This window comes from Drosophila yakuba, chromosome X (genome assembly GCF_016746365.2).
Source record: "Drosophila yakuba strain Tai18E2 chromosome X, Prin_Dyak_Tai18E2_2.1, whole genome shotgun sequence".
In the NCBI taxonomy this organism is placed as follows: Eukaryota; Metazoa; Arthropoda; class Insecta; order Diptera; family Drosophilidae; genus Drosophila; species Drosophila yakuba.
The window spans coordinates 1,504,527-1,530,941 of NC_052526.2; the positions used below are offsets into that span (position 1 = coordinate 1,504,527).

Sequence of the window (26,415 nt, forward strand, 5' to 3'; positions counted from 1 at the left end):
CAGTCCTAACAGCGAGTGCTCTGCTACGCTGCGCGCACCTAACAGTTGCCTTTTGTTTTGTTCGTAGTTTATCAATTCGAGTCTAGATACTTTTGTGTTGCCCATACTTACCACACCTGAGTGATTCTTCCCATGCACTAATCTGTGGCAGATCACCTGGCGGACCAAAAGAGCCTGCAAAACCGCCGAAAAGGCGCTCCTCTCCGCTGGGAATGGAATGTGCGCACAGCATTTAAACCGTGAACACTTCCGTGTGATTGCGATTCCTCGGATGTGAATGATCGCTCGGTTCCTCCGCCATCTAGTCAAGGAGTAAATCTACCACGGAGCACTTAGTGCACTTTATTTCACAGGCGACATGCTCGCGTACACCCACGTAAGTCCAATGCGCATGCAGCTCCGCGTGTGTGTGGGTGTATGGGTATGGGTATGGACATGGGCATGTCGATACTGATAATGATACCATATTTATAATCGCGAAAACACTCTAAATTGCTCTGAAAGAGGGGTCCTTGGCTACAACTATACTCTATATCTTATACCACGCCCAGTTAAATTACTTTATGCACATAGAGCATAGGTAATTTTGGTATCTCCTGAAATCCGGGCACTTGGTTAGCTAATACTCGTATTCCAGCACTCCTTAGAACCTTTAAGCCAAGTACGAAATGTAACCCATATCAAACGTATTATTGGGTTATGGTTGTACAGACTATTATGTTGTTTTTACCAGGCACAGCTCTTGAAATGGCCCTATTCCAATTGACTCCATTCCGAAATCGGCAATTTGCCAACAACCGACCCGCCCACAAGTGCTCCCTAACACAATTAATCTTTTTATTGCCCTTTTATCACATACGATTCGTTAATTAATTGCCGAATTAGCATGGCAGTGTTGTTGGCAACTGGCCCGCAAGACGCTAAATCGAGTGGGCAAACAATTAGAAACCAGTTGGAGACCAGTTACCGGAGACCCTCCCGACTCCCTGACTCCCAGACCCCACCCGACACCCAGGCCCACCAACTGATGCGTGCAGGGTGTGCCTCACTTACCCTAATTACGACAATTGGAGGACGAGCCAGGCCAAGCCCTCGTCGGGCTAATTCGATTCGCAAACAAACGCGTCTGGTGTAGCAAATATTTGCATATGTACGTCCAACGTGCGACACGGCACTTTTCCCATTACCCCACTCGATTCGGTTTAACGCGCCCTTTGATTGCCGTTCTCGTTACAGGGCACATGGCTCCTGCTCCTGCTGCTCCTCGTTGCAGGCGCATGCGCGCGTCCAGAAACAGCACACACAACGGATCCTGCTACCCTAGGCGAGGAGTCCTCTCCACATCCACATGCACATCCGCATCCACATCCACAGCCTCACCACCATCACCGCGCCCATCCCCATGCGCCACTGGAGGAAGATGAGCAGGGAACAGCCATTCCTGCTCCCATCCTTACAGCCGATCATGTGGGCATTGGCGAAACCACCACAGCAACCAGTTTGGCCGAGACGCAAAGTGTGTCCGATCCGGGATCTGTGACAGACACCACATCAACAAGCACATCCCACTCCACCTCGACCACGTCAACCACTTCGCCCGCACCCCTTCCGCCGGCTACCCCCGAACAGCCGGAGTATCTGAAGCACTGCTTCTATGCAGAGGAGCAGCTGTGTAGCCACACCTTTGACGGACGAGCCGAAATCACCGAGGGCCAGGGCTCGACGGTCGCGCAATCGGAAGCCCAAAACCGAGGTGGACAGGGGAACGGGCAGTGCCAGTGCAGGGAGCACCCGGCGCGGCCCAACTCCTGGTACTGCTGCAACATATCGCAGCTGACGATGATCTCAAGCTGCAGCAATATATCCAAGTGGACCAACCTGCACGTGCGCAACATGACGGTGGAGGACATGGACCTCTCCAACCCAATTTTTAGATCCCTGCAGTCGCTAGCTGTGACGGACGGCAATATTACCCGACTGGTGAATGCCTTTCCGCGACTCTCGGCCCTCAAGTGCCTAAACATATCAAACAACAACATCTCGGAGATCCACTCGAGGGCGGTGAAGGACGTTCCGCATCTGGAGTTCTTTGGCATGTCGAACAACAATCTCTCGCTGGTGCCGCACCGAAACCAGAACAAGAACATTACGTTGGACATCAGGTGAGGATATCAGGCTACATGCTCAGTGAAGAAAATAGTTTAACCCAACGAATCCTTTCAGTGGCAACATGCGCATGCTGTGCACCCCGCTAAACGAAATCATATACACCGAATCCATTAATTTTCTGAACCCGAAGCACTCCTACTGTCAGTACAACGCCACGCACACCTGGTTTCAGTCCACGGACAAGGTGTCCGTGGAGCAGCTGGAGAACAGAAAGCGGTGTGTGACCAATTGCCCGGTTATTCCCAACTACGGCAGCTGCAATTGTACGCTGGAGAATATTATGATCATACAGGACAACCAGTCGAAGCCGCAGTGCCATGTAGACTGTTCCAATCTCGGCCTGGTGGAGCTACCCCAAAGACTGCCGGACAACACGTTTATGCTCAATATCACAAACAACAAGATAACCAGCCTGGGCGATTACTTCCAGACGAACCCCACCTACCACAATATTAACCGTCTCCTGGCCGATAACAATCTGATATCCTCCATCTATGAGTTTGAGGGCACCAAGTTCATCGAAACCTTTCAGCGTATCTACATGCGAAACAATTCGCTGGGCAAGGTGAGTGCGCTAGCATACATAACTCAAGAATTCCCTGAAAGTGAAGGTAACCTATTTACCACATTATAGATTCCGGAGTACATTCTCAACAACGCCCTGATGGACTCCGGCCTGGGCCGTCGAATCTACTTGGCAGGCAACAAGCTTCAGTGCGACTGCAACACGGCGAAGACGCTGCAAAATTGGCTGAAGGAGCGCAGCTCCGACATACCAGACTACATGGAAATACGCTGCCGCAACCTGCCTCAGAGAGTCATCGAACTGCAGGAGGCTAAGCTGTGCCAGTCCCCCCCAGATTGGACCGACTACATATACTATTTAATAGCCGCCGAGGTCATCCTTCTGCTCGCCCTAATTACCAAGGTGACCTACGACTACTGGGTCTTCAAGACGGCTGGCTATCTGCCCTGGCCGGCTAGCAAAATGCCCAAGTTGCCTTGCGATTGGCTGTGCGAATCGTAGAACTGTGACACTGCGTCGAATAGACCCCAGGGTGGAGATGAAGTAAGATGGCCAAACTGACGGCCAGACCGTGACATAATCACATGACAGAACGTATGTGCATACGTGTCCTACCTTTAAATGTATCCGACTGTATATCTGCGGAACCGTGTGCCTTTTATATACATATGTGAACGATTTCTGTGTACGATTGGTGTGTAGCCTTAAGAACAGTGTGTGCATGTACTTGTTGTTATGTAGTGGGTGCATCTGGAATTATAAACAGAGTAGTAACGTTGATCAGCACCATTGCTTAGGGTCGTGAGCTTAGTCAGCCTACTTACATGTGGTAAACACAGCGGAGAACGACGAATAAATCAATAGAGAAACTCGTGTTCAAAGTTCATTTTACGAATGATATTTATTGTTGTGGTTTGTTGTGATTTAAATAGAATAATTATTATTAAGAAAAAAATACGCACTTCCAACTCTTCCGATGCAGCTCTAATCTGAATTGAGCTCTGCACCTCCCTTCTCCCAGTGGGGCGAGGGTTTTCGGTTTGGTTTTAGATCGTCATTAGATCGATATTAGATCGTGATCGCGATTCTAAATACCTGTGTGGGCGTGTGAGTGTGGTGTCAGTATGATCTGGTGTAATGTGCCTTTTGGGGATATAAGTAGGGTCACGATGCCTTCGATTTGGGGCACGTTCCCTGGTTTAACTTTATACTCAAATATGTTGACTTGGTATCATTAGGGGACATTCTTTAACACTGCCTTTGCATAGGTTGTTATTACTTATTATCGTCGTATTCATCGTAGGCATGTATATATGTTCTTTTAAATGTGTATTCGTTGCGTGGTTTTGCATGTAAATATATATGTTATACATATTCGTCGAATGGCGCTAAATAAACAATACAAATCTTCTAACTTAGGTAAATATTTGTCTTTGTGTGTATATGCATGTAAACGTCGAGCGCGCACCTAAAGGGTTAAGTGTTTGGCGTTTAGTCTTGGACTTGAATTGAAGTCAAGTCTATTGCACGCACTTTGGGGCATCTAAACTGGGACTACCTATAAAAGATACGGCTCAACTGCATCATCAGCAGTGTGGCCTGGAGAAGGTGTATTTGAGCTATTGGATATACATGTAATAGAACTATGAATTTATACATACATATGTGATTAGCGAATAGCAGTTGCAGATGCAGATACATATACTCTAAAGTGTTCATTGTATGTGGTGTGGTGTTAGATCTTATGCTACAGCGCTCGTCCTATGTGTGAGGTTCAACAGACCTCAACAGACCGCATTTAGACTTCGAAAATTGAACAATTTAAGGAATGCATGTTTGTGGTTTGTGTCTAATTGATATAAAACGTGGCAGAGGTGCAACAAATTTCGTTCAAGTCGTGTGTTACAAGTTTATTAAAAGTAAATTAGCCTATAATACTGAAGTCTAATACTGGCCGGGCAGTAAAGGTAACAAATCTATGTGTGGTGTGCCTAGTGTGCCAAGTGTGCCGTTTCCCTTATCCATTGGACTTTGCAAAAACAATGCCGAAGCAAAGATCGTGTGCGGAGGAAAAGCCCGTCTGTGGGCAAAGCCCAAGTGTAAACTAACCGTGGATGTAGCTTTGGGAATGGAGACTCTGACTCCGGGGGCCTTGCTGGCCAACCACTGACCACCGTTCGATGTAGCGTGTAGCGTTGAATGCATATGGCTAAGGATATATGTTTTACCCATTTGATAGGTGCAGCATGTAAACAATAGAACCGTCGGTAGTCCGATGGGCACAAGCACTCTCCGCACTATTCCTACCGTGAATAACGAGATGGGGCCTCCTTTAGGAGCAGGAGTGCTGTTAGTGGCTTCTTGTGGGGGATAAAATTAGCTAGTCATCTTTCTAACAAAAATAAGTACAATATCTTTCGTATGCTTTCGTATTTCATATTGTATCTTGATGAGCTACATATATAGAACTATCAGTCTCACGTCCCATACCAAGGTAATAATAAAAATCTATGACATATTATTTAAGTACATACGTAGATCTGTACATGTGCATAATGGTTAATCTTCAATCGGCCTGTGCTCCTACGACTGCGTGTATGTTGTATGTTGTATGTTGTGTGTTGTGTGGCGTTTTGCTTTGCTTTGCTATGCAGTGGTGTGTATGGTTCTAAGTGGTGTAGTTGTGTTGTGGCCAGGTCCTGGCCTCTGGATCCCACATCCTGGATCGATAAGATCAGATTTTAGATTGCAGATTTCAGAATTTGGATTTTGGGACAGGGGCAGGGGGTGCGGCTGGACCTTAACACATAGTCCACATGCATGGAAGTATGGATGTATGGATGTATGGATGTATGAATATAAGGTTGTGTCGTGGCATAGTGCTGGGGGTTATGGTGCTGGTGTTTATGGAGAACATGCTGTTCTCGGTCGCCAAACGGTTCCCAAACGCCCATCTCCTGCTCTCGACCTATATGACCTATAACTTTGTCGAAACAACAACAAAAACACAACATGCAACAAGTACATCAATGTAAGCGAATACATACATAAATACATTCATCTGGGCATTTTTACTCTGGTGCATGGGGTGTACGGTTACCCGTTTTTCTTTTATATGGGGGTGCACAAATTACTTTATACGGCTTTTGATTTTTGTGATTCGTTTCGATTCGATACTGTATGCTTTCGTTTAGTTTTGCTTCCGATCATCGCCTTGGGTTTTTCTCTCAGACAACACAACACATAACGCACATCGGATGCTGGAGTTGTGCAAACACACACATTTGTGTACGACAATTAGATGATAGTAAATACAAGTACGATGTGAGTCCGTGCTCATCCTAACAAACGAAAAGGTGTTTGCCATTCATATTCAATCATAACTATCGTTTCTGCTTTTTCTTTCTCTCTTTTGTCAATGCCTCCAACGTTTCTCTATCGGATTCGGATTTAGAATCGTAGTCCACGCATATAATGGGTATGGTGCTGATGGGCCTCGACTAGTCCGGTCCGCAAATTCAGATATAAATCTCAACTGCTCCGATTAAATGTCAATTTTAGCTTCGTTCCACGCCAATTTCCAGTTGTGTTAAAGTATCTCGGTCTCGTACAGCTGTTTAGTGGTCGTTGTGGCTGTCTGGTGTTGGGAGTTCAAATTCAAATTCGAGTTCGAGTTCGAGTTGGAATTGGTGTGTGCAGCAGCAGCGCTCGCACCAGCCGCCCCTGCAGCTCCACCACCACCACCACCGCCGATCGCACCGCTCGTAGCATCACTGGCCACCACGCCATTGGTAGCCGCAGCAGCAGCCGCCGCCGCCGCAGCTGCGGCTCCACTAGTCTCGCAGGCTAGACTCAAGGCGGCGATCTTCTGCTGGATGTTCGTCTCGCTACCCAGCTTTCGTAGTGTGTTGCTGCCACCGGCAATGTCCTGCGAGGAGGAGGAGGAACAGGCCACATCCACCGAGGGCAGCTTGCTCATCTGCTGCAGCCGCTGGTACTGCTCCTGCAACATCTTTTGCTTCTTGAGCAGCTCCTGGTGACGCATCTCGAGGGCCACCTGGCGCTGGGCATGGTCGTTGCCGGACTCGTTGCCACTCGAGTTGTCCCCGCTGGAGGTGTCGCCGCTAACGACGGCCGTTGTGTCACCCACTGTGCCCTTGTTTCCCGCGGCATTGGCATTGTTATTGGCATTGGCATTTGAATTGGAATTTGGAATCAAATTGACTGTGGCTGCGGCAGCCAGGTTTTGTGGCACGTTCGGGCTGGTTGGACTGGCCAGTGGACTGCGTGAGCTGGTGCGTGGCGGCGGAGGTGGCGGGATGCGCTTGTGGCCCACCTTGGTGATCAATTCAGCGTTTCGCTCGGGCACGGGTGGCTTGTTGCTGCTGCCGCCGTTGGCCAGGCTGGTCGAGGACGAGGTTGAGGTCTCACTGGCCCGCGGGCCAGTCGGTGGCGGCACAGACAGTTCGCCATCCGACTCACTGGGATAGGAGTGCAGCCGTCGCAGGCTGCCCATGTTGGTGTGCACCATCAGCTGTGCCTGCGACTGCGACTGCTGGTGGATAAGCACTCCTCGCTGGGATTGAGCCTGCGCCGAAACAGATCCCGAGGCGACAGCGATGACCATGCTGCCGCCGGTGGTCGCTTGCTGCATATTGACGCTCGCCTCCGTGTAGAGACGGGCCTGCGATATTTGCGTGGTGACGGTGCTTTGTACTGCGGCCTGGGCGCTTTCGTCGGATGTCGAATCTTCAGGGCGAATCTGCGGAGGGAGACTTGGACCCCTTGAGTTCGGCTGGGGATGGGAGACGCGCTCGGTGAGCACACTTACCTCGTATAGTTGCTGGTGTTGCTGCTGCTGTTGTTGCTGCTGCTGCTGTTGCTGCTGCTGTTGCTGTTGTTGGGCGATGGGCTTGGAGAATGTCTTGAGCTCATCTAGCAGAGCATCGAGTGCGTTTTCGGGTGCGAGTCCCCCGCTGAGAGCGAACGACCCCATCCTGGGTGTTGGGATTGGCTACAAGAACACACAATTTGGCGGTAAAACACTAATGCACTAATGCAGCTCCCGAGGGGCGAAGGCGAGGTATAGTACATAATATATATATATATATATATAAATTAATATATATATAGAAAGTAGTCGAATAACATCGCACATTTATACATTCGGCAATTAGGTACTCAAATGGGACATGTATATTCTCGCAAATTATCTGAATACGCATACAAATCTGATACAATACGAAAGTACGCAAATAACCCAGCAATATATGTATCTACAAGTGTAGCCAAACCAAAAAGGGCGCCAGCCAAGCCAGCGCTGAAATATAGGTGCAGTTGCATAAGTTCGGATCATGCAGTGAAAAAAAGCCGGCGGCGTCTCACAAAACTTTACTGAACAATCAATCAATCAATCAATCAATCAAACAAATGAAAGGAACACATATGGAAGCGTATAGTACATGATCGGTTGCCGGATAGAGTGAGTCACAGTCAGTACATCGAGGTAATGCATATTCACAAGCAGGCAACAGGCAAAGGTAAGCGTTCTACAATGGTGGACAGTTTGTGATGATGGTGAGCGATGGTTTATCCAAGGCACGAGTACATATGTGGTATGCAGTATGCTGTTTAATTAACCAATAACTTTAAACGCGACGCGGCGAATGAAACGGGGTGGATGCGAATGCGGATGCAGATGTGATTGACAGATGATGGTCTTGTATTCTCTAAGCTCTAAGTGGAAAATGAATTGCGCCCCGTGGGGTCGTAGGATTCATGGATTCCACGAAAGTATTCACCGAGTACAATGCAAATAATGTCGGGGGCTAAGTGTCTCCTATGTAGTATAAGTATGCCAGAGTGTTTCTAATGATCCTCTGTAGACCGCTCGACCGATAGTAGATCTCAGTTTAGTTGGTACTTAGTTGGTAATTCTATTTCTAGTTCAGATCATGATTTTTGAGGGGGAAAACGCTCTTGGAGTTACGCGTGTGATTGATGAGGGATTGAGATTGATAGGTCGATGGATTGGTAGATTGTTGAAACTTCAAAGACAACAATCGATGAGTGAGAACAGTGACTGACGACTGATAACTGATAACTAATAACTGACGTCTGACAGTGATGACTGGTTTGCATTCTTGATTGACTGCAATGCAATTGGCTTGATTGGTTTGATTGTCTGGTTAAGATTAATTGATTGGTACTAAGATGGTTTATGACTGGGGGAGCTCGGAATGTTTGGTATGAGGGACTTGGAAGTTCGGGGAAGTGGCTGTTCTGTACGTACATAAACGGGTACACACACTTATACATACATATTCTCTAATTCGTATATTGGTAAATTGGTAAATTGGTAAATTGGTATATTGTAATATACACACACATGATCGCAACTACAAAATATCAATTAAGAGTTAAACAGATTTGGGTAGCTGAGTTGGGTGAGTTTCTCTTCGGCGGCGGGGAGTGTTCGTACGATTGGAATGAATGGAAACACTTTATGAACAGAAACAGATCACAGGAGCAATGGGCACTGAATAGCCCTATTTAGGCTCCATCTCGGTACCTCTGTACTTGTCTTAAATTAAATTAAATGCCACATAAAGCACTCCACTTCCGGCTGCGTGTGATTGGCTCGAATCTTACTGACCCACGGGTGTTCTGCGATGGGTCTCGGACAACATGACTAATCGCACGACTGGGGAGGAAGCTTCAACCGGAACTGGAGATTCAGACAATCAAGTTTTATGCGAGCTTACCGAGAAAGGGGTGGTGTACACATTTGGGGGTAGGAGACAAAGACAAACAACATGTACAACAAGGAACGAACACCAACAGAAGACTTGCAAAGCAGCGAACACTGAAAACAAAACTCCTCGTACGTATGTGGAAATATGGACATGGGAACGGATTCTAGTGATTGGTGGGTGTGGATGTGGGCATGGGTGTGAATGTGGATGTGGATATAGGTGTACTTATTTCAAGGCGATGAGGTGTGGAGAAGAGTCAATATTGCGTTGAGTCGATGGAAAGCCATTTGAAAACAAGAAAAGAATTTCGTCTTACAATCGGAAAGCAAGTTTGAAGTTTGGATTCGGTTCTACCTTCTACTTTGCGTCTTTGAAATCTTACAAGTTTGATCTCGAGTAAAAGTAGTTAATGACTTGCCCCGAAAGAGCTTCTGAATCTTGCATACGTTTAAAGTGAATCCTGGAGCGGATCGGAAAGTGGAAAGTGGGTGGGAGACTGGGGCTTCAAACGGTTATCACACACAAACAGTCATTCAAATGGGCTTTTCATTATACATACATATGTACACAGGATTCACAGGATACACAGGAACATGGGCATGTAGCTATGTTGGGTTGTTTGGTTGGTTGTTCGGTTGTTTGGTTGGTTGGTTGGTTGGTTGGTTTAAGGAGTGTTCTTCTGGTGGCTTATGGACAGCTTTGATGATTGATTTGATATGGGTTTCGAGTTTAGTACGAGTATTAGTTTAGTTAGAAGTTTATAGCAGTAGTAAATATACAAAATATAAACTAGTATGTTTAATGCAGAGCAAATTATGTTTAGCAAAAAGAAAATTGAATTATTCTTATGATTTCATCTTTTTCAAAAAGGTATTTTTCTTTTTGGTTTTAATTATATTTCGATTTTGGTTGTTTTTTTTTAGGTTTGTTTGTTTGTTTGTTTTGGTTTTTTTTTTCGTAAATGTTCTTTTATATTTGAATTTTCAGTCATTACTCAGTAATTGCCTCTTTGAAGTTTGAACTCCATCGCCAGTTAAACTATGTGGGTTGTAGTTGTTGTTGTAAACGTTATTTAAAAAATGTTTGAGAAAAGGCAAAAAGAGAAAACGAAGGTAAACCTCATTTTATAAGACGTTAGCTTTGCTTTAAAAATTATCTTGTTGTGTTCTGTTTGATTATTTGGACTTATTCGTTCTCAGCATGGATGATGGTTGCAACTGGATACTCGGTAGTTAAACAACATGTTATGTATCTGTAGTTGTAGTTCTTGTATTCGGTTGCTAGTTGGTTGTGTGCTCAAATATCTAAGGCCCAACAGGGCAAGCTCAGAACAATTAGCTTTAGGGTTCAGTGGCAAGGGGCAGTAGCAGGGTCAAGTGGCAGGGGGCAGGGGTCTAGGGTTCAAGGGGTTAAAGGGGGCACGAAACAAGGAACGCGGGTCAAAGGTCGTCGCGATGCCATTCAATTCGAATTGACTGGACTGGATCGAATTTCGATACTGCTACACTCGCCGTGGGAATTTGTTGAATGGGATTGAATAATTTGTGTGAAATGAACGATGAACCAAAACACTATTTATGTAACAACAGCCAATTGCAACTTATTCATAAGATAAACGCACAAAAGATAAACCGAAGACTACAAACGAATAAATGTAAGGTAATCAAAATTATTTCGATATTCAAATTTTGCACAGTATCCAATTCAAATGGAAAATCACCGCCTCAACTCGAAGTGAAGAGTCTGATTAATGTTGGAGTTGGACTCAGCTTCTACATATGTACATACATGTATCCATAAATGTGCTTTTCCCGCTAAATTCGACGAGGACAAGCGGACGGACGGACGGACATTTTTTGGGGGTAAACGAGGTTTCGAAGCACCGACATATGCATATGATAATGTTCGTTAAGAAGTATCGCAGAATCGCAGACTCGGGTGAAAGCTACGAGTTTCGAGAGAAGATCAGATCTTATCTGGTGAGGTGGATTCGAAATAAAAGCATAGCAAACTCGATATATGGTAGGACGAAAGCAACTAATCTCTGCGATAGAAATAGTGGAAACAATACTTTTATACATATGTATATATAGTCATGACACGTTATGGAGCAGTAGTATGTATATAATATGTATATAAGTATACGAGGTATGCAAATCGAGGTGTGGTCTCATAACGCCTCAAAACGCTTTCTTCGATTTTGTTTTTGAACTAGCTCTGTGTAACTGTCGCAACACCACGTTCTCTATCTCTCCAGCCACTCCGGATGCTTCGCACTCACCTTGTCCGGCGCCGAGATGTCCGCGGACCGCGGTGGCTCCTCACTAATAGTTGGTTCGTTCGGCGGCAGCCGTTGCTCCTGCACGCTGGCCAAGCTGTCAATGCAAAAATAGGCAATTAGCTACTCGTTGCGGATTTAGGAGAGGGGCAGGATGATAGATGGAGGACCAGTGGACTGGGCTACAAACCGTTTGAGCGTCACCAATGTGCCGGTCAGCTTCTTGCAGCGCCGCAGCGCCGACTCCAAGCGATCGGGCTCTTCTTTGAGGAACTTTTCTTCTCGCACCACCTTCTCCATCTCGTTGGACAGGATGCAGCGCAAGCCATTCGAAAGGGATGGGAACTTTAGCTTCAGCTCGGCGACGGTTTTGCTAAAAAGGAACTTGCTTATGGGCCGATCTTTTGGGTCTATTGCACCACCCACCTTGCCCGACTCAGCACCAAAGCCATATCTTCCACGGCCGTCATGTTGACGCGAGTTCGCCGGTTAATGACCTCTCCGCGCAGGTTCTCAACTGAGCCCTCCAGGTCGCTGAGGTCCTTCTCCAGGCGTATGACCTCCTGCTTGTAGAGCTCCTCCTCGCGCGAAATGCGAGTGGCGTCCTGGTCGCCCTGGTGATCCCAGAAGCTGCCACTGCTTGCCAGCAGAGTAGCGCGAATCCGCATGAAGGTTCCCTTGATGTCCTCGCGCACGGCGACAGCCTGGGCCTGCGAGAGGCGCCTCAGGGTGCGGACCTCCATGCGCAGGTCCTTGGCCTTCTTCTGCAGGCCGCGCAGATGGTTGTACACCTCGGGGGCCAGGGCAATGTCCGCCCGGTAGTTGGGATGAGCGGTCTGAGCCAGCACGATCGGCTTTGGGGGCGGAGGAGGCTTTAGGCGGTCACGCTCTAAAGGAGGAAGGGTAGATGATCAGCAAAGCACTCGGCGAAATGGGGAAATTGTGAATGGAGAAAGTGGCTAATGCAGGCGTGCCGTGTTCTTACCTTGGGACGAGGTGCGTGGAAGGGTGGACGACTTGATGGCCGGCTTGGTTGGCTTCGTTTCAGCTGTAAAGACCACGCCCATGGCGGCGGCAGTGAGTGGCAGTGGTGAGAATGGGAAACGGATGGCTTGCATTGTGTCTAGGAAGCGTTCCACCCACAACACTTAAGCACACTCGGACTAAAATTCGCTCTAACTTCAAAGAATTCGCCAATTGAACTTTAATTTGTCTAGGAAATATGTTGTGCAACATATTAACATATAAAAAAGAATATCTGAGTTGTTGGACGAATTTTATTCTGAGTGCAAGGCTGTTAGAATAAATTACCGGCATGTAGGGGATTGTGCGACTTTGGTATTCCCTGTATGTCATCGCTAAATGACACAGACTTCTCAAAGGACACGGATTTTTCTGCAAGACAAGGACAAGATATGTGGCGGCTTTTCAGAGGCTGCGGAGGATTGGACTTACGGCACGAGTTCTTGCCCAGCTTGGGAGCTTTCTCCCGAATGTACAGCTCATCCCCGGAGCCGTTGGCTGCGCAGCGTGCGGAAGAGAGAACAAATTAGAAATGTAATTAGAGTAAGGACCGGGTGCACGGAGTCTGGGATGTGGGGCAGGTCTTTGGATCTACAAAGCGGTGCTCCAAGCAAAGCGGGTGCAACATCTAGGGATGGCAGTGACTCATATTCATACCTTGCATCTGCGACGGCACGACCAGATAGTTGGGGTCCAGGGTGGGCACGGCCAGCGGGGCAATCTGGGGATTCTGGTTGACCAGGGCCTTCTGCACTAGTCCCGTCAGGTTGGCCAGCTGCCTCTCCATGTGCTCCACGCGAATGCGGTGCAAGTCTTCTGGCCTGCAAGTGCGTAAGCAAAAAAGTCACCAAATCAGTCCAAATCAGTCACTTAAAAACTTGTCTCCAGGTGTTGCGTGCCGCCAAGCAGCAATTATTGGGCCACACATCCGCTGGCACCGCACTGCTCCAATTGCGCAGCCAAGCCTAGGCATCCGACATCGAAGCACAGACACCGGAATTGGATTTGGAATCCAAGTCGAAGTCGAAACGTGGGTCGCAGCACTTAGCGCATGGGAGCGTGAACCAAAAGCAGCGAGAATGCAGCTGCCTGCATATGCTAATATTCGACTTCTTTATACCCTAACCAGCGCAGCGCTGCGCTGCCAGGCCGCTCAGCTAGTCCATCATACCCGCCGTTCCGTTTGGCCGTTGGAAGCAGCAAAAAGTAAGTCCGTGCTAGCACGCAATTTCGATGCCAATCCGCTTTCGCAGTCGACGAGTTGGAGCTGCGCAAGAACCACCAAGAGCTGCCCGCAAAGACATGACTACATGCAGTGGTATGTACGATTCGATGCAGTTCCATTCGATTGGGAAACCCAGTGGCCCTGGACTTATGACCAATTCCAAACCAAACAGTGACCAGCACACCAGCGCGGTTCGCCCGCTGCCTGGCCAATTTCCAGATGGACGACCTGCTGCTGCTGAAGAAGTCCGTGCTGAGTATGCAGGCGCTGGATAATAGCGATAGCATCGCTATTCCGACTACGGAATGCCCACCGATGGAGCCGGATGGATCGCTGCTGCCAGAGCGAATGGCCTTGATGGCCGCAGATCGGTAAGGGTGCTTGGGGTTCGCTGGCAACATGATGATTTACCAGATCATTGCAGCGGTGAGCACGACATCACCGGCTCCAGTGGTCCCTGGCACTCGCATCCACACCCACCGACTTCCTGGACCGAGCAGAAGCCCTCCAAGCTGCAGACCCTCTTCCAGATCAGCATTACGGCGCTGGCCTTTCTCTCGTTCGGAGGCTATCTACTCTGCCTCATCGTGCAGGCCATCAAGAGCAAGGGCACCACCTACTTCCACCCGGTGGCCACGGCCACCACCAGCTCATCCAACGGCAATGTGAAGCGCATCAAGATATACCGCCGCAGCAGGCGCAGCAAGTCCAGCTCCGCTCACCACGGAACCGAGCTGCCGATTCTGCTGCAGCAGGACTACGTCTCCTACATGAAATCTGTGCGGGATCGCGGCTGGAGGAGCATGCTCACCTAGTGGGGTCGTAGATCTGGTTGCCGCGGTGCGCGAGGCGGTTGGGTCCCGGGCCCACCTTGATGCCGTACAGTGCGTACTGATCCTCCGTCATGGTTCCATCGCTGTAAATGGCACAGATTAGTTAAGATGCTACTCCTACAACTACTTCTATTCCTACTCCCCCTCGCACCTCTGCTCCTCGTCGATAATGGGCGCCACTACGGCGCCCCTAGTTCCGTACTGGCTGTAGTACGGCTCCTCGTAGTTTCCGCGGCTGCTGCGCTCCGGGGAACTGGTGTATCCATCTGCAAGTACAGCTTGGTCGGTTAGAACTGGGACTCCTCATGGTGAAAGGATCGTAGCTATGTGCGTGTTTGGAAGCTTACAATTTGTGGTTGAATTTAGGTATAACGAAACGCAAAAACGTAATAAAGGAACGCAAACGAACAATTCGAAATGAAGCGAGTGAAATGCATGATTGGGGCCGAATAAATACATAAATGCTTCCGATTGGATGTGTGGATGCTGCACAGTTAGTGTGCTTTTCAAATTGAGCTTTAGTTTGGAATTGAATTTAAATTTGAATTGGAAATGTCGCAAGTATGTAATGCAACATGTGAAATGTGAAATGTCACTGCTTACATTGCACACATACTTTGGGTCATTGGGTGGGTACATGGAAGCGATCGTAATGCTAGCTATAAGTGGGTAGAAAGGCAAATTCTCGTGTACCTGGAATGCTGTATAACTGATCCGGGGTGTAGGGGAACAGGGGTTCCATGCTACCCCTTGTATTAAGTGATCTGAGTGGTTTCACAGGCGCTCCTTTTTCGGTTCGTTGGTTCAGATAGGTTTTGGTTTGGTTCGGTACGGTTCGGTTTGATTGGTGTTCGAGTTTGAGTGTGGTAATGGTTATGGATGGAACATGAATCATATTTAGACTGGGTTTTCTTTCACTGAATGCAGAATGCGCATGACACAGAACGAGAACTGAACTGAACTATTGAACCGAAACGAAACGAAATCCGCATAATACTAAAGGCCCCGGAAAGATGGGATGCGGTGGGCAGGAGGGGTTCAGGTCACCTAGGGAGGAGGATGAGGGGTATCGGTCAACTCAAAACAAGAGTGCACTACTTGGAGCGAATCAAAGGAATACGAAATCAATTAGTCGGCAGTCTCGACTACTCTACGCACCCATCGACACCTTGTTGCGTTCTGATGAGTACATGCCCCGCGGCAGTGTCTGCGATGAGCCCACGTAGTAGGGCGCCGGCTGTTTCCCAATCTGAAAGATGGATGGATAAACGACAAACGGAACGGATTAGTTGGATTGAATTGATCAATTGTTCAATTGAATCGCCGGAGGCCAGTGGCAGGGGCACGAGTATTTTGATTAACACTGCCAATTGGCCTTCGTTCAAGAAGTGAAATGAAATGGCCAATATGGTTTGGTTTCTCCTCGTCTAATCGCTATAATGGTTCGCAGCCCATCCCAAATTATTGCGTACGGACACGTAGTCGCTGTCACACTGCGAGAAATGCGCGCTTAGTTTGCATAATATATCATAGTAGGAGTATGGAGAGTCAAATTATAATTTAAAAAGTAAGTCAAGTCTTCAGTTCGAAAGCTACATTCATCTATCTATCTATCAATATCATTGCTTCTCACTGTGCTTTTGATTGGGACTCATGGCCGTGGCGAGATGAATACCAGTTAATTGGCATATGTACCATACATCCACCCACCACTCCTCTATCCGAACCTTCTACCCTCGCCACCAAATCGACGCAATTCGCGGAACTGGACGCTTTTTCCTATTTTCGTCTTGCACTGAGAGTGACATTATGAGTGGGCGATCATTGGGTCAAGGAGGTGGATCTGATCTGCTGCCCAGGCGGATGATGGGCGGATGATGGTCGCAAGCAAGCTGCATTCGATTATCAAACCCAGGAGTGCAGCAAGTGCAAGTGGTTGGCTCATTCACCGCCTGCCACGGCGCACTGCAGGTCGGCCACCACAGCCCACAAACCTCAACCAGTTTCAGATTCAGTTTCGATTTCAATACAACAATTTTACAATTTGTTACAACCGAGCGAGACTGAGACTGAGACCGAGACTGGGACTGAGACTGACGGCCAGCTGAGCAGAGCTCGGCGGCAAAGCTTTTTGTTACGGCAGCGGCTGGGTTTTTGGCGCAACTCAACCTGGCTGTGGCGCATGCGTGGATGATTAGTGAAGTGCGAGACATCGCGGCAATCGGACGTTACAGACGCGTGGAAGATCGAATCTTCAAGAGACCCGGTCCCAGACCCATAGCCAAACCGACACTAGGATCACATCCAGAATCAATCGGAGTGGCAGTTGCCCAGCAAACGAAATGGCGCAGCGACTTCCTCTAACGCTGCTCGGTGTGTTGCTCCTTAACGGGGCCGCCTCCTTCGCCTGGAAGCCCATCGCGGTTAGCGGCGGCAGCGGGATTGGTGGCGGCACTGCCGCCTACAGCCTCAAGCAATCGCATCCGGGGGCGGCGAGCAGTAGCCATGAAATATCCACTAGCTTCTCGCAGTTCGGCGGCGACAAGGAGACGCCCGAGGTCGAGGACGAGCATCTGCTGGGCCGCGCGGCCATCGTGAACGGCGTCGATTCCAGTGCAGCGGTTTCCCATCCAATTAGCTTTACGGACCACCTGGAGGACCAGTACGAGTCGTACAGCATCGAGGACGAGGCGCCCAAGGAGCCGCTGGCGTTCCCGCGAACTCCAATCTACGGCTCCGATCGCTGCAGCGTCAAGAAGTTTGCCTTCAACCAGGACGGCGAGGTGGAGTACGGCAATCCGATGCCGGAACTGGACCAGTTCACTATCTGCTTTTGGATGCGATTCACCAACCACAGCGGCGACCACGTCCTCTTGACCTACGAGGGTAAGTGAGTGGGCTTGGGTGGGTTGTGGGTTATGGGTTGTGGTGGGAACCAGCCTCTCACCGTGACTTGCTTCAGCGGAAAGCGAGACAACGGCTGCACAATGGTCACTGGGCGAATGCTGTTGCATAAGCGGACAACGGGAGACTGGTGACGGACGTCGATCTTTTGATGGGCCACCGCTCCAGCGCGAGACCTTCGCTGTAGGCAATGAAATTTTATTTGTGAATTTGTGGGCCACGCTCCGGCAATCGCACCTGGCTGCTGACTGCGACTGAGTGGCTGGCTGCGAAAGTGAAAGGAAGCCCACTTCCTGATGCAAGTCAGCACCCAGTTTGGTGGTCAGATGGTCAGCTATGATGCTGATGCTGGCGAAGATTATGACGTTGGTGCTGATGTGGGATGAGAAGTGCTGCTGCTGCACAATGCCGCCTACAAGATTCGCTTTGTTTTCTTTCCAACGTCTTGAATATTTTCGGATATGTTCAACTGCCCCAGGTCGTCGACGATGCCACCGCTGCTCTTGGAGCTGCTGGTGTTGTTTATGTTGTTGTCTGCGTTGTTGTCGTTGCGGTCGCATTACATAAGCGATAATTTACCTGTTTCCAGTTGGATGTCGTCGGCATTGTTGGTGTCGCACTCTCAGCTGTAGCAGCTTAAGCTATCGCTGAAGCTGTAGCTGAAGCTGAATCGGCGGGCCTTAGCATTTGACATAATTCCAGAGCGCCAACTCAAGTAGCGGGGCATGGCGACGGAGATGCCGATCAGCGATCAGCAGCCAAGCTTCCGGATAGGAAGTGCTTTACTCGCAGCCGGTGCTCAATTGGTGATTCATATTTAAATGTATGCATATCACACATGTTGGCAGCGTAACAGGATTTGCCGCATGCCGGTTGTATAACCAACCGTCTAGCTACCCGCTTGGCTGGGTTTCCTGTTGGCATCTGTGGGGGATTCCTCGTGGTCTGCGATGACTAGTTGGCTAGCGAAACGTTCTGGCCTCCGAATAGTTGTTGTTAGGTAGTTGAGTAGCTGGGAATCCAGCGCCACTCAGTTTCGCAATCTGAGCTAGCTGACTAGCCATCGGCCGTTACCATTACCATTATTGGCATGAAAGCGAGCCACAAAGCCAATCTGATCCACTTATGCATCCACATGCACATTCGCACTTACAGCTGGAAAGGAACCACGCGAGGTGCAAATCTGGGTCGCAAATGCGCAGAATTCCAGTTTCCTTTCGATGGCCATAAAAGGTCAGCAAATGTACAGGTGAGTCGAGACGCAACCATCCATCCATCCATCGATCGATCGATCAATCCAGCCAGTCAATCCGTCCAATCTTTATCGTTTCTGCTCAAGACTGAACTACCCGCTGAAAATGCGCCAGTGGCATCACATGTGCAGCTCGTGGAATGGCAAGACGGGCGAGTGGCAGGCCTGGCTGAAGGCAGAACGCATTGGGCGTGGCTTTCACAACTCGGTGAGTGCGCGCGATTTGACTCCAATTACGCATATTGCGAAATGCCCTGCTCGCTTTTTCACTTTTGACGTGCGAATGTCAGATGCTATAATCTCGAATCTTAAATCTCAAATTTCCATCTTTATCTCCACTTAACTGCTACAGTTGGTGGGACATAAAATCCCAGCGAACGGCAAACTGCGTTCCGGCGGCAGTTCGGTCACCGGTGAGGTGAGCCACGGCCTACACTTCGAGATGACGCTCGTCCAGGTCTATCGGGTGGCGCTCAGTGCCGGCAAGGCGCATCGCGACCACAAGCACCACCATGTCCACCACTTTGACCACGAGGGCCAGGAGGTCTCCAGCACCACTCGTGCCCCGCCCTCGGTAAGTGCTTAACTAGTGCCCACGGAGACAATATAACACTCCTGCTCTCCTGTTCTCATTCAGATAAATCGTCCTCAACCGATGCACACGCTGCTGGCCAGTGGCCAGATCCCGACTCGGGTGCGCATCAACTTGGCCAACCCGCCGCCGACTGCAAGTGGTGCTCCAGCTCCGGTTCCTGGCGCGGCCGGTGCTCCGACCGATTCCGCACAGCAGGCCATCACCATCAATACGAATTTCGTGAACGGACAGATAAACGCGGGTTCGCGACTGGTGGCCCAGCAACTTCTGGGTCTCTCGCCGCCGAGCGGATTGCAGCCTAGCGGCGGTGGCAAACGCTTCCAAATGCTAAGCAACTCGGCCAACGTGCAGTTCATCGACGAGACGGAGACCCACATCCAGTTCAAGCGGGAGGCCGGCGCCACGAAGAAGGTGCAGAAGCGCGGTCTGGTGCTGCTGGACGATGGATCCGTGGTGGACGACGGTGCCGGGTCCGGAACGGATAGCAGTTTAATTTACAACGGCCTCGCCGACTTTGGCGGACAGCAGTTTAAGCAGGATTTGACGCTCAAGATGAACTTGGAGGAGGAGATCAGCACGCACGACCGCGAGCCCGCTGAGGAGGAGGTTAGGGCCGTGATGTCCATCTGCAGCAGCTGCCACACGGAGCCGTTCCAGGGTGCCATCGTGTTCTCGTGGAAGGATGTGCGCGAGCACATGAACAACGCCCTCAAGGGCCTCAGCGTGGGTCCATGTGGTAACTTCTAGTTGTGCCCAAAGTACGGATAACATTCTAGTGTCCTAGGACCTCGGCTTAAGCTTTCCCAGCCCATTTCCCACCCCCATTATTTCCATTTCCTTTTTTTTCTATATACGAATAAGTATTCGATTGGTTTGGGAATCTTGTGTCCCACTTGTCCATGTGGGAGTCAACGCTTTACCGTGGCCACCCAGGCCAATCAACAATCCTTGACTCGCTCATGGACACCAATCCATCCTCCATGCCCAGATACCCAAAACCCTTAATCCTCACCCTAGCAATTACGCGGTGATATTGAATAAAGGACTAATTAACTGATAGCACTTACCTTTGACTTGTGGATATGCTGGTGCTTGTAGTCCGAGTCGAACTCCGGCTCGCTGAAGTAGCTCTGATCCTGGTCCCAATTGGCCTGCGCCTGCGGCAGGGGTTGGGGTATTCCTGGGCCGCCGGGCAGAATCTGGGGCGGGGCTGCCACCTCGGTGGACTCAAAGAGACGCAGCACGGAGCGATCCCTGATCTCGCGCAGATGTGAGCGCACATCCTCCAGCTCGTAGAACATATCTTTGCTGGCATCATGAATGTAGATCTTCACATTGGGCCCCTCCAGATATGACATGGTCAACTGGCGCGGAAACGAGCGCACAAATAGGGCGCGCACCGTATCAATCGATGTGATCTCGTTGGGCAGCAGGGCGCGCTTCGTCTCCGAGCGGTACTGCAGAAAGACCAGGCCCAGCGGTCGTTCCAGTGTTTTCGAGGGCGTGCGTACCACGGGGAGCGAGGAGCGCTGCTTGCCGCCCCTCCGGAATCCGGTGCTGGCCGTTTCCACCTCCGACATGATGCCCGGATCGTCGTCGAACAGCGGTCCCTGGTTGACTGGCGCATATCCCCGCATCGGCTGGTTCTTCTTGTTCTTCTGCGCGCGCGTACTCATCTAAGAAGACACCAGAATTAGAAACTGAAGGAAGAAGATCTGCGGTTGGGATGGGGTGTGCTCACCTCCAGATCCATAGCGCGCTGTTGCTGCGGCGCCATCTGATGGGCGTGTGGATGCTGCGAGCCGTAGACCAGCATATCGCCACCGAGCGTGTGTCGTCGCGGATCGTCGCGTCGCATGGCTCGGCGTCGTTCGTCGCCACCTGAGAAACAAATATAGACGCTTATGATGGGGCTACAGGTCCATGGAGGTCAGTAGGTCCTTAACATACCCTGTTCATTTGACGGAAGGCGTCCCGACTTTGCCTCATTCTGCCAGTCTTCTTCTGAAAAAGAGGGAGCCGGAGTTCGGCACTGTCCTGGATGCAGCTCGCTTCCTTCCACTCTGTGGATTTCGAATACTTACCGCCCTCTCGACCCTTGCGCTTCTTCTTCGACGAGGAGCTGCTGCTGCCGCCGACACTCTGGTTGGAGGAGGCGCTCTTGTCTTTACTCTTCCAACGGATCAACATCCTGCAGCCGTTTGAGATGTGCGGAGCTCAGTGGCTATGTTGCAGCTACGGAAAATGAGAGATAACGGGGCGTATGGTTAACGTGAAAATGTCATGCTTCTCTTGGACTTTGTTTACGTTTGGTACCGGCAACAACACGCTGAACCGCACACACACACACACGCGCAACATGCAACTTTGGTGTAGATAAACCATGTATCCTCGCACATTCTTGAACAGGGTGTGGTGGAATGGAGCCTCGCAGGGCCAGTGCTCAATGCAAAATGTATGCAATGGAGTGCGCAAACTCTGCGGCACGGGCACGGAATGGAGCAAGAAAGCAGGACAGAGCGGAAGGCGTGACTGGAGCTGGATCTGGAACTGCATGTGGATCTGGAACTGCATGTGGATCTGGATCGGGACCCCAGAGATGCGGTTCTGCAAGCCAACAATCTTGGCCGAATACTGTTCGTCTTAATTTGACATAACACTGAGATACTTTCAAATTTGTATGCACCTACGTTATAAACGATAGAACATTATGGTTTTTAGAGTTGAAGGCGCTCCACACACGGCATGTCAGGTTATTTTGGCTGCATGTACACATTTTGTCTGTTGTTCTCGAGCAGGGGCTCCGAGGAAAGGGCAGCAAAAGGAAACGGACACAGAGATGTGTACACACAAAACATGGTATACTTTTCAGTGCAGCACTTCACGGGTTTTTGTGTGCCTATGCCAGTGCCAGTGCCACTGCCTGGGAGAATGTACATGTACACAGCCACCCACTTTCACTGCCTATCGGCATTATTGCGGGCCACTAAGGGAATTTTTGATTAGTTTTAGGTGCGGTGCCCCAGGCCCGTTTTTCCCGAGCCGCCTTTAAATGTGTCAGATGCGCCCAGTTTCCAGGACGCGAGTGCACATCAAACACGGTGGTGGGGAGCTCGTGGTTGTTGACTTTTCTTTTCCACACACGTCAGCGGTTAGTTGGCTGGAATCGGTGGATTTTTCATGGGGGATCTCGTCTTGGCTGTACCTTGTATACCTATGCACCTTTGGGGATGTGTGGGCGGTTCACCGGCGATGTTTCTGGCATTTTCTGGAACCGCACTTGCCTTGCCGATTCAGGAAGGTTTCACAATTAACGGCTCTAGGTGCTCATAGCTCGACGAGCTCACCGATTTAGCCGTGTCCTTAGGATTAAGATTCGATTCAATTCGCTTCGCACTCGTCACTACACAGCTTTCAGGAGTCAGGACACGGCACTCGTCCACCGATGCAGCATAACGCCAGAAGAGCAGAAATATTTCTGGTATATCTACACCGGAAAGCGTTTCCGCCCTAGCCGAACGAGGACTGCGTGGTTGAATGCACGGCGCATGCGTTACCAATCGAGTGTTCCCGGACCAGCGAAGTCCTTTGGGATCCTGCCGCCCTGGCATCCCTGCATTCCGACGCAGCTCCGTTGTGTGTGCAAACCCTGCTTCCGGGAATCGGGTGACTTGCTCGACGGTGGAGCGAATGTGCCTATCGAATGGCTCCACTCGATAACTGGGCGGAAGACCTTTAAAAACAGGTGATGCAACACATGCTTGTCCTGCGCCGAGTTGTTTGTCCGGGAGCAGCCAGGATCCCAGATGTCTGGACGCGCAGCTTCGGGCTGGTGGAGTTTGCCGGCCAGTGGCCTCCCTCTGAGCAACGCCAGTTTGAATCGGACATGCGAGTCATCAGGGACTTCATCACTGCGCCAGAGGAGCAACTACTGATGCGGGAAATCGAGCCACACATCAGCCGCTTGCCGTACGAGTCGAGCCACTGGGATTAAGTGGGTATGAGTATAGTCTGGTATTCCTGGCTAAACATCTTACCACTTATAGGCAATTCACGGATACCGCGAACTTGAACGCAGAAAGTGGTCTCCCGAAAACCGGGCCATGCTGCAACGCGTCTCGCAAGCTGCCTTCTGTGGCCAGGTGATGCCCTTTGTTCACATCCTGGACTTGGCTGACTCTGGCGTGATCAAGCCGCACGTGGACAGCACTCGTGTGAGTTGGACCATGGAAGATGCAAGACGTTTCCATTCTCACTTACCCATTTGTACTCGGCAGTTCTGCGGCAACACCATCGCGGGAATCAGCCTCCTCAGCGACTGCGTAATGCGACTGAAGCGAGTGACCAAAGATCTTGATTCCGTGAGCCACTCTGCGGATCTGCTCCTGCCGCGACGCTCGCTCTACATCATGAGTGCGCTGGCGCGGTACGAGTTCACCCACGAGATCCTAGCCAGAGATCAATCGTGGTTCAAGAAGCGTTTGGTGGAAAGAAGCCGACGCATTTCCGTCATTTGCCGTAACGAACCTTGATTGCAGCGAAAGTATGGTACCCTTCTTCTCTCACAGCGGGTGTACATGTATATACAATGAAAATTTATTCCAATTTGGTGATCAGCTAATGTAATACAGACGGCGGACTGCGACGGATTACACGACGTGATTCAACCATGTATGATACACTAAATCAAATGTACATATACATAGTATATCTTAGGCTAACTACTTGTACTTTATAAATATTGGGCTCACCTTTCTCACTCGCTTCAAATTTTCTACTCCCTCTTATAATCTTTTGAAATTTGTGTGTTTTTTCGCAACAATGTATATGGGTATATGTGGCTTGATGCTTTTCTACTTTCATTTGTACGTTGTCGTCTCGTTTCATTTAAAGCTTAAAATATGAGAATGACAGAGACAGGGAGATTAATGGGCAACTGTGAGTGAGTGAGATGGAGAGAGAAGGTGCTTGGGAGAGAGGGGAAGGACTCAAAAATCAACCAGACAATGTGACTAGTCGCGGGTTCAAGGATAACTGGGAATCAGTGATGTGTTGTCGCTAAACCTACGTTCATATTTGCACTTCTAGCCACTGCTAGTTAAAGTCTATGCCGTGCGTCCGGCTCGGGGAATGATATTATGGCGATGGGGACTCGGTTCTGGCTGGTCATCAGTCATCAGTCATCCAGCTCATCCCAGCTTCCGGCGTCGCGGCAGCTGCAGCGGCAAGGCAACGACGGAAGCGGACGAGGTCGGATTCGCTGCCATCACCGGAAGGGCCAGAGCCACTGGTGTTGCGAGTCCGCCGCCCACATACTGCAGATGTTGCACCACCGAGAGTTGTGGCTGCTGCTGCTTGAGCAGCTTGGCGGCAGCGTGCGCCTCCGCTGCAGCGACCACGACAGGGTGTACTGGTTCGGTGCCGTCTCCTCCGTTGGCATGTGTACCGGTGCTTTCGCAGTCGTCTTCGTCTGAGATCAGTGATATGCTGAGGTCGCTGGACAGTTTCAGGGAGATAGGCGTGGGCGGCGAGGGAGCCACCAAGGGCGCCACTTTGGCGCGCAATGCCGGCGACAGTTTCTGCAGCTGTTCCGGCATCAGTTCGTGCGTGTATTCTGGCACTCCACTAAAGGCCAGGCCTTCGCGTAGTTTGCTCAGCGAAAGTTCATAAATACGGTTGGCGATGACCGTGTGAACGGTCGTCTCGTCCGGCAAAGTGGCTGTGATGCCCCCGCCCACGTCCACCTCCAGAAAACAGCCCGTTTCATTGCCACCCTCCCCGCCTTCGGCGATGACGAACCCATTGCTGGCCACCGTGGATGCTCGACAGGGTTTGGCGTGGCCTGACACTCGCGTCTGGCAGCTGGCAGTGGTGGAGGTGCGCGGCACCAACGAAACAGTTACCTCTTCGATGGTCTCCGATTGTGTGAGCGGTGCAAGTGGTGGCGGCGAACGCATGGAGAGCTGGGAGCGCACTCTTAGCGTGCTGCTGGGTTTCTGCTCGTTGTGCTCGTCGTCGCTGGTTATCAGGATGCTCTCGGTCACGGGGTATGAGTGGATGACAGCTTTGCGCGGCGCCTGTCTTCTGCCCACTCTGGGTGCTCGGTGCAAGCTGTGCCTAGGGACAGGAATCAGGAGGCGATTGTGGCCAGCTGCCGTGGACTGTCCAGCCGATGGAGTGTCATCGTCGTCCGACAGCAGGTCGATGGTCACGTCCGCCTGCAAAGTGGCAGCCACATGGCGCCGCTGCAGTTGGGACAGCTGCCGGTCAGTCTTGGAGGCGAAAGCCGCTTGGGCGCGCATCCGTGCCATGCAGATACGCTGGTGCTCAAGCAGGCGTTCCATCCACCGACCGCGACGCCGCTTAAGACGCCGGTTGTCGAACAGCCGGGGTGATATGTAGAATGGTTCGGAATGTCTCTGGTTCATGTCTGCAGGCGGCAGTGGAAGGGTTAGTCTGTGTAGCCTGGTCAGTGGTGGGGCCACTGGTGGCCACCTACTCACCGATTGTGTGGACTCGTCTTCTAGCGGTGGCGGTGCCTGCCCCGGGTTGTCAAGGGTCATGGGCTCGGGCCCGGGGGGCTCCCACTCCTCCTCCTCTTGCTGTTCCACTGGCGGCGAGTACAGTTAGATCCGCTGCTGCAACTTGCATAATTGCGTGGCGGGCGCAAAGCGATTTCCTTGAAAGGAGCGGAGGCGCGGGTCTGGGCGCTGCGCCTCCCGCCGCAGGAGATGCCGAGGTGTGAGCGGGGCCGAGTTGGGTGCTTTTTCGTGCGCCAGCTGCTCAATTTGTGCTTTTGTTGTACTTTAGAATTCTGTTTATAAAACTGCATCGATAAACGGCCACACATCGATA

At 50.4% G+C, this 26,415-nt stretch overlaps 6 protein-coding genes across 17 annotated transcripts; 4 read left to right on the top strand and 2 right to left on the bottom strand.

Annotated features, from left to right (window-relative positions):
* Nucleotides 1-3,581, top strand: LOC6523939 (protein halfway). The gene is made up of 4 exons (XM_002099775.3): nucleotides 1-376; nucleotides 1,237-2,162; nucleotides 2,224-2,734; nucleotides 2,804-3,581. The coding sequence occupies exons 1-4, from the start codon at nucleotides 359-361 to the stop codon at nucleotides 3,194-3,196; spliced, it is 1,848 nt and encodes a 615-aa protein (XP_002099811.1). The 5' UTR covers nucleotides 1-358; the 3' UTR covers nucleotides 3,197-3,581.
* LOC6523940 (coiled-coil domain-containing protein CG32809) lies at nucleotides 3,578-23,036 on the bottom strand. 12 transcript variants are annotated; one of them, XM_039371336.1, is made up of 17 exons: nucleotides 22,845-23,036; nucleotides 21,645-21,795; nucleotides 21,511-21,561; nucleotides 21,302-21,441; nucleotides 20,628-21,236; nucleotides 15,968-16,058; nucleotides 14,949-15,075; nucleotides 14,788-14,892; nucleotides 13,409-13,572; nucleotides 13,184-13,249; nucleotides 13,040-13,123; nucleotides 12,714-12,776; nucleotides 12,155-12,617; nucleotides 11,919-12,101; nucleotides 11,732-11,825; nucleotides 7,527-7,709; nucleotides 3,578-7,457 (listed from the first exon to the last, which is right to left on the bottom strand). In XM_039371336.1, the coding sequence occupies exons 2-17, from the start codon at nucleotides 21,748-21,750 to the stop codon at nucleotides 6,285-6,287; spliced, it is 3,702 nt and encodes a 1,233-aa protein (XP_039227270.1). In that variant the 5' UTR covers nucleotides 21,751-21,795; nucleotides 22,845-23,036; the 3' UTR covers nucleotides 3,578-6,284. The 12 variants fall into 12 exon arrangements, with proteins under 12 accessions (XP_039227270.1, XP_002099812.2, XP_039227220.1 ...); XM_002099776.3 differs by having other exon boundaries at nucleotides 14,961-15,075; nucleotides 22,845-23,035; XM_039371286.1 differs by having other exon boundaries at nucleotides 21,511-21,564; nucleotides 22,845-23,035.
* On the top strand, nucleotides 13,569-15,227 carry LOC120321159. Its single transcript, XM_039372930.1, has 3 exons — nucleotides 13,569-14,069; nucleotides 14,149-14,347; nucleotides 14,401-15,227. Exons 1-3 carry the CDS (start codon nucleotides 13,985-13,987, stop codon nucleotides 14,789-14,791), a joined length of 675 nt encoding a protein of 224 aa, XP_039228864.1. The 5' UTR covers nucleotides 13,569-13,984; the 3' UTR covers nucleotides 14,792-15,227.
* On the top strand, nucleotides 16,882-20,622 carry LOC6523942. Its single transcript, XM_002099778.4, has 5 exons — nucleotides 16,882-17,695; nucleotides 18,869-18,962; nucleotides 19,053-19,173; nucleotides 19,318-19,539; nucleotides 19,603-20,622. Exons 1-5 carry the CDS (start codon nucleotides 17,152-17,154, stop codon nucleotides 20,305-20,307), a joined length of 1,686 nt encoding a protein of 561 aa, XP_002099814.1. The 5' UTR covers nucleotides 16,882-17,151; the 3' UTR covers nucleotides 20,308-20,622.
* Nucleotides 23,037-23,163: 127 nt separating the features above from the next.
* Nucleotides 23,164-24,330, top strand: LOC6523943 (alpha-ketoglutarate-dependent dioxygenase alkB homolog 7, mitochondrial-like). Its single transcript, XM_039372964.1, is given in 3 exon segments — nucleotides 23,164-23,554; nucleotides 23,607-23,774; nucleotides 23,838-24,330. Coding segments are annotated over 3 exon segments (669 nt in total). The 5' UTR covers nucleotides 23,164-23,308; the 3' UTR covers nucleotides 24,093-24,330.
* Nucleotides 24,135-26,415, bottom strand: LOC6523944 (protein a6). The gene is made up of 2 exons (XM_002099780.4): nucleotides 26,064-26,415; nucleotides 24,135-25,990 (listed from the first exon to the last, which is right to left on the bottom strand). The coding sequence occupies exon 2, from the start codon at nucleotides 25,986-25,988 to the stop codon at nucleotides 24,750-24,752; it is 1,239 nt and encodes a 412-aa protein (XP_002099816.1). The 5' UTR covers nucleotides 25,989-25,990; nucleotides 26,064-26,415; the 3' UTR covers nucleotides 24,135-24,749.